Source organism: Protopterus annectens, chromosome 1.part0, assembly GCF_019279795.1.
Source record: "Protopterus annectens isolate FY-2018-M chromosome 1.part0, PAN1.0, whole genome shotgun sequence".
Classification (NCBI taxonomy): Eukaryota; Metazoa; Chordata; order Ceratodontiformes; family Protopteridae; genus Protopterus; species Protopterus annectens.
Genome location: NC_056725.1, coordinates 509,756,554 through 509,772,936, shown reverse-complemented (window position 1 = coordinate 509,772,936; position 16,383 = coordinate 509,756,554). Strand labels below are relative to the sequence as shown.

The window sequence follows — 16,383 nt, the reverse complement described above, 5'->3', positions numbered from 1 at the left end:
CATGTGGTACCATCAACAAGCAAGAGGGAACCAGGATGTACCACCCCCCTTGCAGACTACCCATGACAGTTTGAGATATAGCTACAGCACAAATCGCACTCTACAGGCATCCTACATTCTGTCAAGTTGAGCTACACCAGTGTAGAACCTCACAAGTGGAAACTACACTGGGGGGGGTCTTCAAGATTTGATCTGATCCCTCGGGGGGGGGTCCTCATTAGAGCTCTTTGTCTCCTCTCTGAACAGTCAACTAGCAAAATTCTGTTCCAGGACTCGATGCAATAAGGCCTGGAAGACAGATGCATTTTCTTTTGACAGGAACGTTCCTGTACGTTTTTCCACCAATATCCAAGGTACTTCTTAAGATTCAGGAGGAAACCCCAAAGATCATTTTGCTGACTCCCTTCTGGCCCAGGCAACCGTGGTTCTCCTTTCTTTTGGAAATGGTCAAGGGCAGTTACTACAAGCTTCCTCACAGAATGGACACAAGAACAGGGGTGTTTAATACAGCCCAACATCCATCATCTTCAACTGACTGTCTGGATGATAGGATCTCAATTCATTTTAGGCCCTCATTTTCTGAGGGAATACAGCTTGTACTACTGGAAGCAAGAAAGCGTGCTACTAGAAAAATCACAAAATAGCAAATGAAAAAGATTTTCTAGTTGGTGCCAACAACATAACGAGCACCCCTACTAGCTTTTCTCTGGTTTTACACTACTTGAATGAGTTACTATCCTATGACCTTTTCAGTACTATATCAAGATTCATTTATTGGCCATTTTAATATGTCTGCCCATGGATCCTCCTCTTGTAAGGCAGTCTTATAAAGTATTCTTGAAAGGAGTTTTGCATAAGAAATCTTCAAGTGAAACAGTGGCCCCTCCTTGGGATCTTAATTGTGTGAAACAAGCCAGCACTTGCTTCATTTCAACTAGCTAGCTAATCTGGCTGAGAAATTTCTCAACACTGAAAACCGTTCGCTCTGACCTCTGCTAGAACGATAGAGTTGCAAGCTCTTATGGCGAGTCAACCCTACCTCATTTTCCACAGGGAAAGGGTTTCTTTGAGAAAAAAAAATCCTTATTTTATGTCTAAAGTAGTATCAGAGTTTACTTTAAGCAAAACTATCCATCTCCCACTTTTCTTTCCTGAAACTTAAAATGAGGGAGAAAGAATACTCCATACCTTGGATGTAACAGACAACTGAGATACTATCTTTCAGATCTTTAGATCAGTTGTTGGATTTCTTCTGAAGGTAAAATGAAGGAACACAACCAGTGTCAAAACAGACAAATAGTTGTTCAAGATTAAACTTTTATACTCACCATAACAAATTTATTCCAGGCAGGGTCAAGGTCCACTCGATCAGGGCCTAGGCTTCATCTACAGCTTTGTGGAAAGGGTCGGATTCTAGAACTATTCTAGAAGCTATTTCATCCTCTGTACATACATTTACAAAGCATTACAAGCTTGATTTCTTCTATAGGTCTAGATCAAGTTTTGACAGAAACATCCTACAGGGGATCCTGAACCCTCCTCCTCCTCCTCCCAAACATAGCTGATCTACCCATATAGCTAAAGCTACTGCAGCAGTGACCATTCGAACATCTACTGTTATGGTACATCCACCTTACACAAAACTGTACTTTCTGGCATCATCTCAAAAGTTCCAACCTCTGTCCTCAGATTACAAATAAATGCTGCAATGACAAGAGCAAACATTTCAAGAGAATGAAGACCTCCTACAGGTACAAATTAACATAGGTGTGCACCGCCCAACATCCTACCAAACTTGCATCCATACAGTGCTAAGCGGACGTAAATGCGAGCAGTGTGTGCAGACAGATGTTAAGTGAGGCACAGCACAAAGTACAGGGTGTTCACTTGACATCCACGCCACTTAACATTCTATGGGATAAAAACACTTGTGAAGTTGGAACAAAGAAAATTATACTGAAAGCAAGGGAGTGGGGATACTAAGTGCCATGGTGATGAAAAAAGAAAGCATAAACACCACAACAGAAGAAAAATTTCTGTCCCCTCCACCATCACTTTTCTAGGTCAGCTTCAGGGAAATGAATATTAGGTAATGGTACAAGTCTACACCAGGGAAAAGAAAGTGTGAGTGACAAGCATGCTGTTCTCAAGTAACTGCTCTCTCACCAACTGCTTTAAGCAACTGAAGCCCACAACAGCCAAAATCCAATGAACAGGTCCACACACAAACTGACACACATTCATATGTAATCCCTTTATTAGGGTAGCCACTCTAGCACCAGCCAGGCACTCTACAAAATGCAATCCATACTGCTATCAAAACAGTAATGATGTAGATAGCACAGTAAATCAAAAACTGTCAAAAGCATTTCACCATAGTACTTATACTGCAAGAAACATGCTCCTTAAAGCAGAAAAAAAATGCAACCTGGGTAAAAATAACATTTTTATCCAGAAAATGTCAGAGAGAGTACAGTAAGATAAATGTCTGTTAAAACAATAGAACTGTCCAGTGTTGTTGTCATTTAAAATGAAGGGCCACGTGTATTTACTGAGCTTAGCCCAACATGAAACTGCTCTACCTACTGCAAAAGACTAGGATGCAGATGAGCAGCCCTGTGAAGAGCGACAAGAAACAAATCGGCACACTATCCCATCAGAGGCATACCTAGATAAAAATGACAGTTATGTCCTTCCTATAAAAGTACAACCCCATCAGAATATGTTATTCCAAATGTTAGGCACTGTTTTGGTTCAGTTATTATTACTGAGACTGTAATGTTTCATAATACTGACAGGGATGCAATGCAGTAGCTCAAACATGCAGCAACCATGTAAACATATGCCAACAGAGATATCACACATGTATACAAAACTATGCATCCACTTATATATACAGCTCCTTATAAAAACATATTGTTTAGTCGCATAGCTCTTAAAGGAACATTAAACACCGAACAAAGCAAAAAGAAAACAGGGCATCTAATACGAATTCTGAGCCATATGTCACACTACTACACCAAAACATTCAAATTAAAACAAACACATACTGTGTGTTGCCATACAAGTCAACCAAAATACTGACCCTAAAATGTTAAGACGTGGGGGGATCCTTCACTTTAGTTATACAAAGTTCCTTGATTAATGGACAGTATGTTGCCTACAAAAGATAAAACCTTTTCAGTTCAGATAAAAAACTTGAGCAATGACATTTTTAACAGTGACTATTTCAGTTTGGAAAGAAGAACCTAACAGCCTGTCAGTTTTAGAAACATGAGCTGCATTAGTTAAACAAATGCAGTCTCAACTTGCTCATATTCAATATGGGTGTCAATCACTTCAGTCATAGAAGATCTGAGTAGAATGTGAAGAACTGATTTTAATACAAAAGGAAGTACCAAAACAAGGAAAATCCAATTTACGCTCCAAAGTACTTGGTTCTTTATTCAAACTATACTACTATTCATAACCAAGTTCCCATTTCTTCACAAAGCTCACTGCAGCAAGTTAACATATTACCTTCCAAGATCCAATTCTTTATTGTGCAAGACAGTACAATTTTATATAAATTCAAAAGGATAATGGCCTGTGGCAAGCAAGCAGAAGCCCTCCCCCCATGATGGCAGTGTTTTGATAAGAGCTGAACTGCAAATGTCTTACCAGGCAAGATGTTCAGAGATCATTGAAGTATTCACTAATTTTTTTTTTTTTTTTTTTTTTTTTTTTTTTTTTTTAAAAGTACAGCATGGAGTACTTGCAAAGCAACTTTACAGCATCTCTCAAGTGCCACTTTCAATACCGGATAGCATTCAAAATGGCTGGCTTGTGTTGCTCAGGCTCTGGATTGCATTGCATAAGTGGAAATTCCTTAAGATTCCAAGAACAGGACAAGTTACTTCTTACACTTATTTCACTGAACTGCACTTTTGAAACGCTTATGATTGTGCTATACAGTGGATCTACCACATTTCCACTGTTATAAAAGCTTTTTTTTTTACTGTTTCACTGCATTTATGTACTGGTTTATACTGTTTTAACATTACTTAACTGTAAACTGCTTTTTCATACTGCATTTTCTGTTTGTGAGTGCTCTATCTGAGCTTTTCTGTGCATTTTTGATTGTCTGTTTACAGTTAAAAGCATTCTCAAGTCTGCTCCTTGATCTGTTTAAAACTTTCATTTAGTGGCTACAGCTAGGAACTGTAATTTTTCCCCACCCACCCTCCGTAGTGTTGTGTGTTTTTATACTTGGTGGCTTTGCAGCTGCCCACCCATACTGTATATTTGATCTGTGACACTCCTCCTCGTCTAGTGTCATTAGTTCACTCAATCTAATAGAGAACATTTGTGAAGGCCAACCCACTCAGAGATTCTTAATGTTGAATTAACTTCTGTTCCAGCTTTCTCCATTTCCACCTTTACTGGAAAAGAAATTCTAAGCTTGCTTCCCCCCTTTCCTGTGGCAGGTCTTGTCCAGATACCGATTTGCTGTGTCCAGGACTGTTTGTGAGCTCCTAAGCCCCCCCCCCCCACTTAACTGGGGTTAAACTACTCCTGGTGCCATAAAGTCTGTTCTTCAAAATTTCCCTTGCAACTAGCCAGCTTTTTAGTTTTAGCACTCATCTGTTTCGAGCTCAGCACTTGTTCAGAATTCATTATAAAGCACTAAAGAAGTTACAAATTACTACAGCACTCAACTTTCCTCACTTGTCTAGAGGAAAACAGTTTTTAGTACTTAATAAATAAGCACCTATTCAGGCATGTCTAAAGGTCAGCTCCCGGTGTTTTCTCCTGTCTATCTGATGAATCTGGGCATCTTGGAGCAATGCAGCAATTGCCTCATGTACACAGACAACCATCTCCTCCTACCACCCAACACTACGACCTGTGAGAGATGCACTTATACAGCCAAACTGGAAGCAAAGCTCTCTTCACCAAAGACTGGCCTAGACAGTCAAGAGGATAAGGTAAACACTTGCACCGCACCACACTCGTCACATAGTCCCTCTAAACCTACACCACCAAAACACACACACAGAAGCACAAACCACACACCTACATTCTTGGAGGCTCTCGGTACAAATCTGCCCAAACAACAGAGACCTCCAAAGCAGAAATGCAAGCAACCTCCACCCCCCAACACAACCCAAATGACACATAGCCCACATATTCAGTGTGCCACTCAACTACAGCCCATAAGGCATAACGTACTCAACACTCTAGTCATAGGTGACTCTATAGTCAGGCACACTGCTGTTCTACTCACCAGGCTAAACAAGGAAAAAGTTACTGTCAGCTGCCTATCAGGTGCCAGGATCCGCCACATAACGCATGCACTCAGGTCACTCCACAACAAGTACAAATAGGACTCTGTCATTGTCCATGTTGGTGTGAATGACCTGAGACGTACCTCCCTGGACTACATGAAAAAAGACATGGAGGAGCTCTCCAATCTTGTAGCCCAGGCCGGTATGACTCTAGCCCTGAGTAGCATCCTGCCATCACCCAGAATGACACCACAGTACAAAGACAAAATGATTGACTTTAACAATTGGCTAAGCTTCTGGTGTTATTCTAAGGGAATCCAGTATCTGTCTGCCTGGGATGACATGATCGACAGACCACACTGCTTTGGCTAAGCTTCTGGTGTTATTCTAAGGGAATCCAGTATCTGTCTGCCTGGGATGATATGATCGACAGACCACGCTGCTTTGCCAGAGATGGCCTGCACCTGTCGACCTTGGGGTTCTGGATACTGGCAAAGGCTCTTGCCACCCCTATAGTGCCTTTTTTAGGAAAGGTTCAAATGACAAATTCACCACCGTAACAGGTACAAGCAAGCAAAATGTGAGGGTAATGCTACTCAATGCTAGAAGTCTGAACCTCAAAATGCACTCACTCGAGGCACTCCTTAAAATGGAGAACACTGACATCTGTGCAGTGACAGAGACCTGGTTCAAAGCTCCAGAGAGCACCCCTGCATTACCAGGCTATAATTCATACCACACCTTTCGGCCACCAAACCCGGACCGAAACACTAAAGGTGGAGGCGCGTCCATATTCATCAAGGAAATCCACAACTCCAAGCTAGTTGTTCAGGATAATGCATCCGAGATTATCCAAGTTCAAATAACTCTGGGCAAAACCGCAATCCAGATTGTAGCTTGCTACAGACCCCCCCACCATGCCCCAGGATTCCCACTCCTTTTTTCTTGATACACTGGAAAATATTAAGGTACAACCCAATACTCTAATAATGGGCGATTTCAATTACCCTACCATTAACTGGGAAAACTACTCATGTACCAACTCTTTTGCTCAACGTTTTCTGGAAATCATCAATTCCAACGCCTTGGATCAACTTATCCACACCCCCACCAGGGGCAGCAATATCCTAGACCTGGTCATCACCAACATGGGTGACCAGTGTTCCACACCAGAAGTCAACTCCTTGTTGGTCAGATCCGACCACAAGCTAATCACCCTAGACATCCACATCCCGCTCCCACCCCCATTAGGAAAACAACCATAAAAAATTTCTCCAAAGTCAACTTCACACTTCTTAAGACAGAAGTGGCAAACTTCATGACACCCATGCAGATGGACAATAGAGGTACGACTGCTGAATCCTACACAAATGCACTTCATAAGCATTTACACAAGTGCATGGATTGTGCTATACCTAACAGAACCAAGATACTATCCTCCAAAAAAAAAAAAGGAAGCCAATCTGGTGGTCTTCTGCCATAAACAAACTCTACAACAGAAGAAAAACTTTTTTTTTTTTTGCAAAAAGTAAAATCCCACAATTGGAGGAACTCCCTAATCAGCCTCAGTAAGAAGCGGAGATCCCTCATAAAATCCTCCAAAGCTAGTTATGAAAACAAAATTGCCACTGATTCTAAAGACAACCACAAATCATTCTATAGCTATGTCAAGAATCTTAATGGCAACACTCAGATCTGCTCCGAGTTACAGCACAATGACACTAAATATACAGAACCAACTGATATTGCCAACATCCTGGCAGATAGGTTCAGTGCTAACTTTACCTCCCCCTCACCCCCTAAAGGGCCCATCTTTATACTGGACGAATGCAAAGTTCCTGTAATCACGGCTGCACAGGTAAAAACCTCACTCTCCCAAGCCAAAAACACAGCATCCATAACATCCCAGACTGCCTTCTACATGAACTACCGAATGAACTGGCACCCCACCCAAGTACCATGTTCAATCATAACCTCACCTCAGGCTTTGTGCCCACTGAATGGCGCACCGCGGCAGTTATCCCACTCCACAAAGGGGGGCCACAACAGACCCCGGGAACTACCGCCCCATTAGCCTGACGAGCCTCGTCTGCAAGGCCATGGAACGTATCATCATGGAACTCATAAACAAAGACATTGGAGATCTCCAAACTCCGGACCCCACACAGTTTGGGTTTGTAAAAGGCAGATCATGTCTCCTAAACCTGATAGACTTTTTTGAAGTAGTCACCAAAGCCATAGATGAGGGTAAGGTGGTTCACACAGCCTATCTTGATCTCGCCAAGGCGTTTGACACCATCCCTTACTCTGGAATTATAGATAAACTCACTAAACTAGGCATAGGTTCATACTAGGCTATCTGCCCTAGGACATTTATAAGCCTAGCCAGAGTGTATTTGGCTTTAGTCACCCATTTTAAATTAATTTTGCTATGCCCTTTTTCGAGGTTAGTATATTGTGCCTCTGTCTAACAGTGACACAGAAGTGATACCCGGGGTTAACCTACGATCTCCCATCCACTCATCAAGATTCCTCTTTAAGAGAGGAAATGAGGGACTCTGCCTAACCTGGACTGGGATTCTATTCCAGAGTGAAGGGAGCCTCTGGGTTATGAATCTGGCCCTCCAGCATGTCCTATTTATTTCAATGCGGAGGTTCATGTCTCTCGAGCGCATAGCTCGATGGGATTTGGATTTTCTTAGGTGCAGCATGTCCATTAATTCTGGGTTAGACATGGCTATATACGTCAGGCACAGATCACCTGTGAGCAGGCGGTATGCCACTGAGTAGAGCTGGAGTTTCTTTAACCGGGCAGCATATGGCATCTGTTTGAGCCCTTTGATCCTCTTGGCGAGGTACTTTTGGGGTCTTTCCAGTTGCTGCAGGTGTCTGGTAAAGTACATCCCAAAAGGGGCATTGTACTCAATTATGGGCCTGAGGAGGGATGAGTAAAGAGGCACGATGACCTCCCCTGATCTAGATGTGAATCCCTTCATGATTAGGTGGGCTATATAAAATGTTTTTCTAACCACTTTGGCCACGTGGTTGTCAAATGAGAGACTGCTATCAACTTGGGTCCCCAGGTGCCTAATTACTTCTTCCATACTTAATGGATTACCACCTATGTGGTAATTTGTGGGCACTTTGTTTTTACCAAAGGGGATGACTATACACTTTTTGGCGTTTAGCTTGAGGCCATGGCTCTGGCACCAGTTGTCTGTTTCTATGAGGCCCTTTTGAAGGATGCTTGTGTCGGCTGGAGAGTAGATTATGGCGCCCAGTTTGCAGTCATCTGCGAACTTGGTCAGCCACAGTCCTTCCGTGTTGACCTGTACCTCTGAGAAATATATACCGAACTACAGAGGTCCCAGGACTGAGCCTTGTGGGACACCACTTGTAACTGGTTTGGAGTCTGACATGGCTCCAGCAATTCTAACCATGTGGGTTCTGTCCTTGAGCCAGTTTGCAACGCATCTAGTGACATAGGGGTTTATATTTAAGCTGGTGAGCTGATCTATAATGCCCGAGTGGGGTATTGTATCGAAGGCTTTTGCGAGGTCCAGGTAGGCTGTGTGGACCACCTTCCCCTCGTCAATAGCCTCTGTGACTGTTTCAAAGAAATCAACCAGGTTTAAGAGGCAGGATCTGCCCTTAGGATCCAGTGTCTGTAAGTCCCCAATATCTTTATTTACGAGGTCCATGATGATCCTTTCCATAGCTTTGCAGACCAAGCTATTCAGGCTTATGGGGCGATAGCTTCCAGGATCTGTTGAGGCACCACCTTTGTGGAGAGGGACCACTGTTGCTGTACGCCACTCTTTGGGTACATATCCTGTAGTAAGGCTGAGATTGAACAGTAGTTTTATGTTTGGGTTTAGCTCTTCTTGGAGTTCATGTAGGACGCATCCCGGGACACAGTCTGGTCCCACTGATGCTATGTTTTTTGCTTTGGAGAGGACGGCTCTTACCTGAGCATCTGAGATGTCAGGGGGGCAGCACACTGCTGGGATAGATATTTGCCCTTTTGGTGGGGGGGGGGTTGCCCTGAACCTGTCAGCTAGGATGTTGGCAATGTCTGTGGGTTTGGTGTATTTTTTGTCATTTTGAACTAATTCTGAGCATATCTGGGAATTTCCACCCAGGTTCCTGACATAACTAAAGAAATCCTTGTGATTATCTTTAGTGTCCTGTGCAATTTTTCTCTCTAAGCTGGCCTTAGACGATTTTATGAGTGCCCGTAGTTTTTTGCTAATACTGATCAGAGATGCCTTCCCTTTTTGGGATTTTGCTCTATCACATAGTAGCTTCCTCCTTCTATTGTATAGTTTGTTTATGGCTGGGGTCCACCAGACAGGTCGTCTGCCTTTGGAGGATTCAGTCTTGGTTTTATTTGGGATTGCATGATCCATGTATTCCTGAATGTGTTCATAGAATGCGTTTATAAAGGATTCTGCGGTCTGGGACATATTTTCCTATGTCACAAGATGGGTTGCCAACTGGCTTACTGACAGAACCCACACTGTGAAAGCAGCAGACTCCAAATCAGACTTCAGAACAGTGACAAGTGGAGTACCACAGGGTTCAGTCCTGGGTCCTCTCCTGTTTGGTATCTACTTCTATGAAGTACAGGCTAACACAGAAGGTCTGAAGTACAGGCTAACACAGAAGGTCTTTGGCTAACTAAATTCGCAGATGACTGCAAACTAGGAGCCATAAATCGAAACTCCTAACGATGTGGACATCCTACAAAAGGGCCTCACTGAGACAGATGCCTGGTGTCAAAGACATGGTCTCAAGCTCAATGCCAAAAAGTGCATTGTCATCCCCTTTGGTAAAAACTCTGTACCCATGAACTACCACATAGGCGGTAGTCTACTTAACACCGAAAGTGTGATAAGAGACCTTGGGACACAGGTGGACAGTAGTCTCTCCTTTGATAATCACATTGCCACAGTGGTCAGGAAATCCTTCTACGTGGCACACATCACAAAAGACTTCTCATCCAGAAAAAAAAAAAAAGGTCATTGTTCCCCTCTACTCATCACTCATTAGACCCATTATAGGAGTACAACGCCCCTTTTGGTATGTACCTCACAAATCTACAACAACTGGAAAGGCTGCAAAAATACCTCACAAAGAGGATTACTGGCCTCAAACAGATGCCTTACGCAGACCATCTCAAAAAACTCCAGCTTTACATCGCATATCGCCTACTCAGAAGTGATCTCTGCCTAACATACAAAGCTATGTCAAACCCAGAGCTGTTGGACATGCTCCACTTAAAGAAATCCCAATCCCTCTGAGCTACACGCTCTAGGGACCTAAACCTTGTCACCACAATAAACAGAACATGCTGGAGGGATAGATTCCTGTCCCAAGGACTTTCCATACTCTGGAACAGACTACCTATCTATGTCAAACAGAACTCCTCATTAGCACTCTTCAAGAAAAATCTTGATGATTGGACTGGCAATAGGAAATTCACCCCAGGGATCACTTCTGTGGTTCTGCTTGACAGGGGCACAGGAAAATAATTTTGTGGTGAAAGCCATGGTACCCTTTTTGGCTAGGCTTGTACAGGCCCCAAGGCCAATAGCCTAGGTACCTACCTATGAACCTATACAATTAAAAATCTACTGGCCACATAACCTTAACTTCAGGGATACCACCAAAACACAAACAGTTTTATGTTAGAAATCAAACACAAAGAATGTAAAAATAGTTTATTCTTTATAGAATTACACATTTATAATTAAATGAAAGTGGTATTTCTCCATTATAGTCACCTTACTGTAAACATGTGTAACTAACAAAAAACAGTACACATTTCAGTATTAAAAAAAAAAAAAAAGTTAAATCTCATTTTGCTACACACCACTTAAGCCACCCCAGGTAAAACACAGTTCCTAATAAAACAACCTCCAATGCATTATTACAACCACATTCTCCACGCTTTGAGTCTACTATTTTAAAAACTTGTGTTTCCAGCGAGAAAACAAATGGATTTTTAAATTAAAAGATTAAAAAAATCTTTGGCAACATCTGTGTAACCCGTAGGTTAATTAATGCCCCCAAACAAGGAGGACAACCCAGGCATTTCCACAAACTGAAAGTCAAACTGGCCTTCACTTTCCAAGAAATGATGATGCAATAATTGCTTAAAATCTGGTACTATGTTCACAGTGTGTAACCCTACTTTATCTTACACAAAGCTGTATTGCTGACTTGCTGAGTGAAGTTAATTAAAATGCTGATACAGCAACATAACCACATGCTGGTACAAACAACCTATCACATCCAATCCAGTCACACACAGTGCAAGCAAGTAAGGAAACACACTGTATCAGTAAAAGTAGCACACAAAAAAAAAAAAAAAAAAAAAAAAAAAAAAAAAAAAAAAAAAAAAGGCTTCCTAAGAAATGATGGTCATCTCAGAGACACAGGAGAAAAAGGGTGATGGGGGTGAGAAATAAGTCCAAATCAAAACAAAAGTCATGTTAAAAGTGAAAAGGGTTACATTCCCAATGTGCTTTTCATCTCATTTGGTTCTCTGTTATAGTTTGGAGTAACTATTGCAGAGGGCATGATCCCGTACATCCCCCCAACCACCATTTTTCATAGCAGGAGGGCTACCCACTGCTTCCTGATTAATACCAACAGTTAGTGATTTAGGAAAAAGGTGACTTCCACTGGACTCAACAATTGCCTTCATTTTGTGGAAGGCAAAATCAGGATCACAGGCCTCAGACTGGTGCATCCCACAGTCACCAGTGTGGAACAGCCTGGGAAGCTGTGGCACCATCACTTTAAGAGGTTTTGTGAGGCAATTAGCAGACAAGTGCTGCAACGTCCAATCCCAGTTGTAGTCATCGTAAGCGCAGAACTCTCTGGAGCAACCCATCAGAATGTAATATACTTGGCGGTTCATTCCCATGCCCAAGTTATGCTTGGTAGACTTCCAGCTAATTATATCCACAACCCCACTTATGCTTTGCTTCTCAGCAGGCAGGCCCTCCTGACTGCCCAGTGCCAGAATATGACACTCTGGACACTGTTTTTTCTGCAGCTGTTCCATCTCCTTAAAAAAGGGAACAAAATCTGGTAGAACATAGTTATCTTCCTCCAAAAATATTGCATGACCACTGTAGCCATGCAATGCTTCAAGTCGTTCCCATACAAAGTGCAACTTCCACCACCAGTGATGCTTAGTTTGAGTAAAGACGGCTTCCCGGTAATGGCCAAAAGAGTCTGGATACTCTGCATTTTTGCAGCCCTGTTGCAAAGCATCAGCTTTGGAAATGTCCCGGGGACAGTCGGCTGGGTCCTGGCCAGGGAACTCCTCTGGATAGAGCTGCAAGCTATAAGGAAAGCAAATCTGCACAACCCGGCAAAAAGTGACGTTATGAATGATTTTTTCAAGTTCTTCAGACAGATAATCGAGACTCAGAACCAACAAGATCCGTTCAACATCAGCAGCCTGACGCAAGGACTCCAGGAACATACGCAGGTAGGCAGGCCGGTTATGGACTTGAACAACCAAAACAAGATCCAAGTCACCTTTGATGTGGTCAGTGTTCATGTTCAGCACTTTCTGCTGAAAATTGTTCTCGTATACTGACTTACGCATGTCTGTCAGACTCCCAGACAGCAGTGGGAAACCTCTTTTTGTGGAAACCCCCGCTGAAACTTGCGGTATTTTTCTTACTTCATCTCTTGAGCCAGGCTTTGCCTCCCCACTAGTCCTCCACAGTAAACTATACAGCACGATGCTGAAACCCATTAAAACTATAAGAGTTAAGAGAGTATTTTTCCTGTGAAGTCGTAGCTTCATAGTGCACAAAAAGTGTTTAAATAAAACAGAGACTATAAAGGTGTACAGAAGATTATAAAACACTTTCTGATCGGGTATACTTTCAGCTCCTCTCTCGTGACTATAAATCCTACGATTAGGAAGGGTCTTCCATCATAGAGCCCTCGTAACTTCAGCACAAGAATTAGTCATTCTTCAGCCAAATTATTAGAAATAGAAATTGACCTTCCTACTGTCAGTATACTAGACGAACTGCCTTCCTTGTGAATGGATCGTTCTTGTGCAGGCCCACAAATTTGTTTGTTTGGTCAGTCTAGTTAACTTTTTTAGTACTGAACCATCGTGCTATGGAAGCTACTCACTCATATTTGCCACATTAATTCCACTTAAGACCAGACGAGTATCAGTTTCGTTCTACTGACGCGTTGGAAAACAACACTGACCCCATGAACCACTGTGGAGAACACACGCTTTCAGAGCTGCTGACCAGTTTCTCACCTCCATACAAAATAATCTCTCCAAACTACCTGTAGAACAACATTTGGTTATCTTCACCCGTCTGTCGAAGCACTTTTTCCGTTACCAGACTATAACGCCTTGTTCTATAAAAAAAATCGAAACCTCCGCACTGGGTTAAGTAGCATATTATTAATTCCAGAATGGAATGAAACTAATACTCAACAGACCCGTGCTGCAATCTACAGTTAATGACAGAAACACGGCAAGTAAACAACTATGAAGGAAAAAGACAGAAGTCCACGAACCATTGACACATGACTCCTATTACAACGGACAAGTAAAACTTCCACAAGAGATGAACTTCGAGCTCCACTTCCCTTTTTCATAGCGTCACAACGATATTGGTTGCTGTTGCTTCATTTACAGCCAATAGAATGACGTGCTCGCAAGTTCCCACCCACCCAGTTAAATAGTTGTCAGTGGTCTGCAAAATATAAGGGTATTGGTAGGTAGCTCTTTTTGGGTTGGAGGGTTCTCAAGGAAAGTTTGGTTAGGTTCGTGTTAACGTAAACCACAGTACTAATCTGCCAACGAAATGTGGTGCGTAGCAAGCATCTTATTTTTTGAGCGTGCAATAGTAAACTATCTATATTCCTGATCAAGTTAGAGAATGAAGGTGTAAATCGCACGCCTGTTTATAATGTTTGTGTTCGAGGACTGACGTGTAATGAAATAACGTGTTTATTTCTTAAAGTGCTGCTAACGAGGAATAGTTGAAATGAAGCCCGCTATACAAGGACTCATTAACATTGATCGTTGATCCCTTCACATCCCCAACCCAAACTTAAACATATCCGGTAAATGACACCATTTACATTGAGTACAGTAGATTCACGTTTCTTCTGTGGAGTTGTAATGTGCATATAGGAATAACTTTCTTCTGTTTATTGCAAAGTAATAGTATTTAAAAATTACATTTTAAACAGTACATAAAGCAATTTATATTGCGACGTGAGAAATTGTTCCACCCCGCAGCTTCTATTCACCAAACTTAGAACGCTCATTTCCAGCTTCTACGATAAACTATATGCCGCCCGGCCCGTATTTAGAAGTGATGTGTTTAAGTTGTTATGGTGTCGCCTGTTTTTATAAAACAGTCGTACGTTTTATATAGTCCCATATTCTTGCTAGCTGAATTGAATTGTATATATTTATATACAGTGTTTCACACGATCGTAGCCAAGAAGTACCGTATATTTGACTGGGAAAACGATACACGATAGTGGTGTGGCATGAATAGCTATCGCCCTCCATCTCCAAATGTGGGACATTTCCTCTCATAATGTGTACTAACAGCTGAAATCAAGAAGCTCACGGGATGGTTAAAACGTGTTACTTTATACTTATTATGGGATCATAGATTAGTACTAGGCTAACTGCCCTTGTGGGCCATTTTAAGCCTAGTCAATTATCACTTGTAAGAATCAAACCTTGCACCTTGTGTCTATAAATAAGGTAAATACCTTAACCATTATGCTTTATTATTTGCTAAGAAGATTAGTTAATATTTTTAACACTGAATGGGTACTGACCCTTTTGTGTGGAAGAGCGGATACGGTACAGTTGTGTAAGCTGAACTTTACCGTAATAGTGTCTGTACTGTACAAATGATTACTACCGCAGTGGCCTTAGCTATGTGGGTAACATCCTGCCAAGGATATAATAGCCAGTTTCCAAAGCTTCAGGCCACCTTCTGCGCACACTAACTGTAAGCAGCACGAATTGAGCTGACTAAAACCAGGGTTGCTACCTTTTCAGTGCCCAAAGTGCAAACTGTACCTGCAGCCAATGCAAAGGACTGAGCATCATTTTTTGCCAAAGAAAAGCTTATTGTTGTAACATTTGAGCTGCTTTTTCTATTCCATTTAATATTTAGATGTTTCGTATATACAATGATTGTTTTATTTTTTTGTTGTGTCTTTCAGCTTTTCCCTGTTAGGGGTTGCCACAGCGGAACTCCGGTCCGCTAATGATTGGTAGTTGATTTTTACATGCCGAGTTACCAGCCCTGACGCACAACCTTCAACGAAGGTACGCCCATTCAAGCATGTCTCCACGCAGAAGACGCTCTAGCTGAGAATCAAACCGGACAGCGTCTTACTGTGAGGCGACAATGCTACCGCAGCACCACCTCCACGGGTAATTGTTTTATACAACTATTAAATAAAGGAAGTTTATGATTTTTTTTGTCATAAAATCTCAGTACATTTGCCATGGTTCTTTTTTTTTTTTTCTGCAAGACACAGCTGCCCAAATATGGACTGTCCTGCAATTAAGAGGGAGAGATGGTAACCCTAACTAAAAGGCAATTTTTATCATAAAGTCCTTCATTGCTTTTCTGCTAGCAGAGTGAAAGGACAATGTGAAAAATAACAGAAAATAAATGTCCACACCCTGGCATAAAAAAATCAACAAAAAACAAATACGAGTGGGGGGGGGGGCAGCTACTCCAGCAGTCAGTATTCGAACATCTACTGCTATCGTAAGTTCAACTTACTAAACTGTACAATGTTCTTCTTTTTGATCACTGCTGCAGTAGCCTTAGATTACCAAAGCTAACAATATTTTGAAAAATAAAAGCAGGACTGGCAAGAGACGATAAAAAACAAATTTACTTCCAAAATACAAAAAAACACAAACTTGTACACGTCGTATATAACAAAAATCCAAATCGCAAGGTAAATTCAGTAAGTGCTTTCCTTTGGCATTTGCCAAACTTTTTCAAACTTGACCAACATCACTTCCTGTTCTATAAATACTACGAAATGATGTCATAATGAATCTAAT

General features: G+C 41.9%; 1 protein-coding gene across 1 annotated transcript; it reads right to left on the bottom strand.

Moving 5' to 3' along the window:
- Positions 1 to 10,975: 10,975 nt before the first annotated feature.
- LOC122793172 (alpha-1,6-mannosyl-glycoprotein 2-beta-N-acetylglucosaminyltransferase-like) lies at positions 10,976 to 13,908 on the bottom strand. The gene has a single exon (XM_044060996.1). It carries the CDS (start codon positions 13,096 to 13,098, stop codon positions 11,821 to 11,823), a length of 1,278 nt encoding a protein of 425 aa, XP_043916931.1. The 5' UTR covers positions 13,099 to 13,908; the 3' UTR covers positions 10,976 to 11,820.
- Positions 13,909 to 16,383: the final 2,475 nt, after the last annotated feature.

Excerpts from the sequence above, each read along its gene's own strand:
- LOC122793172 (XM_044060996.1), bottom strand. The coding sequence starts at position 13,098 with ATGAAGCTACGACTTCACAGGAAAAATACTCTCTTAACTCTTATAGTT.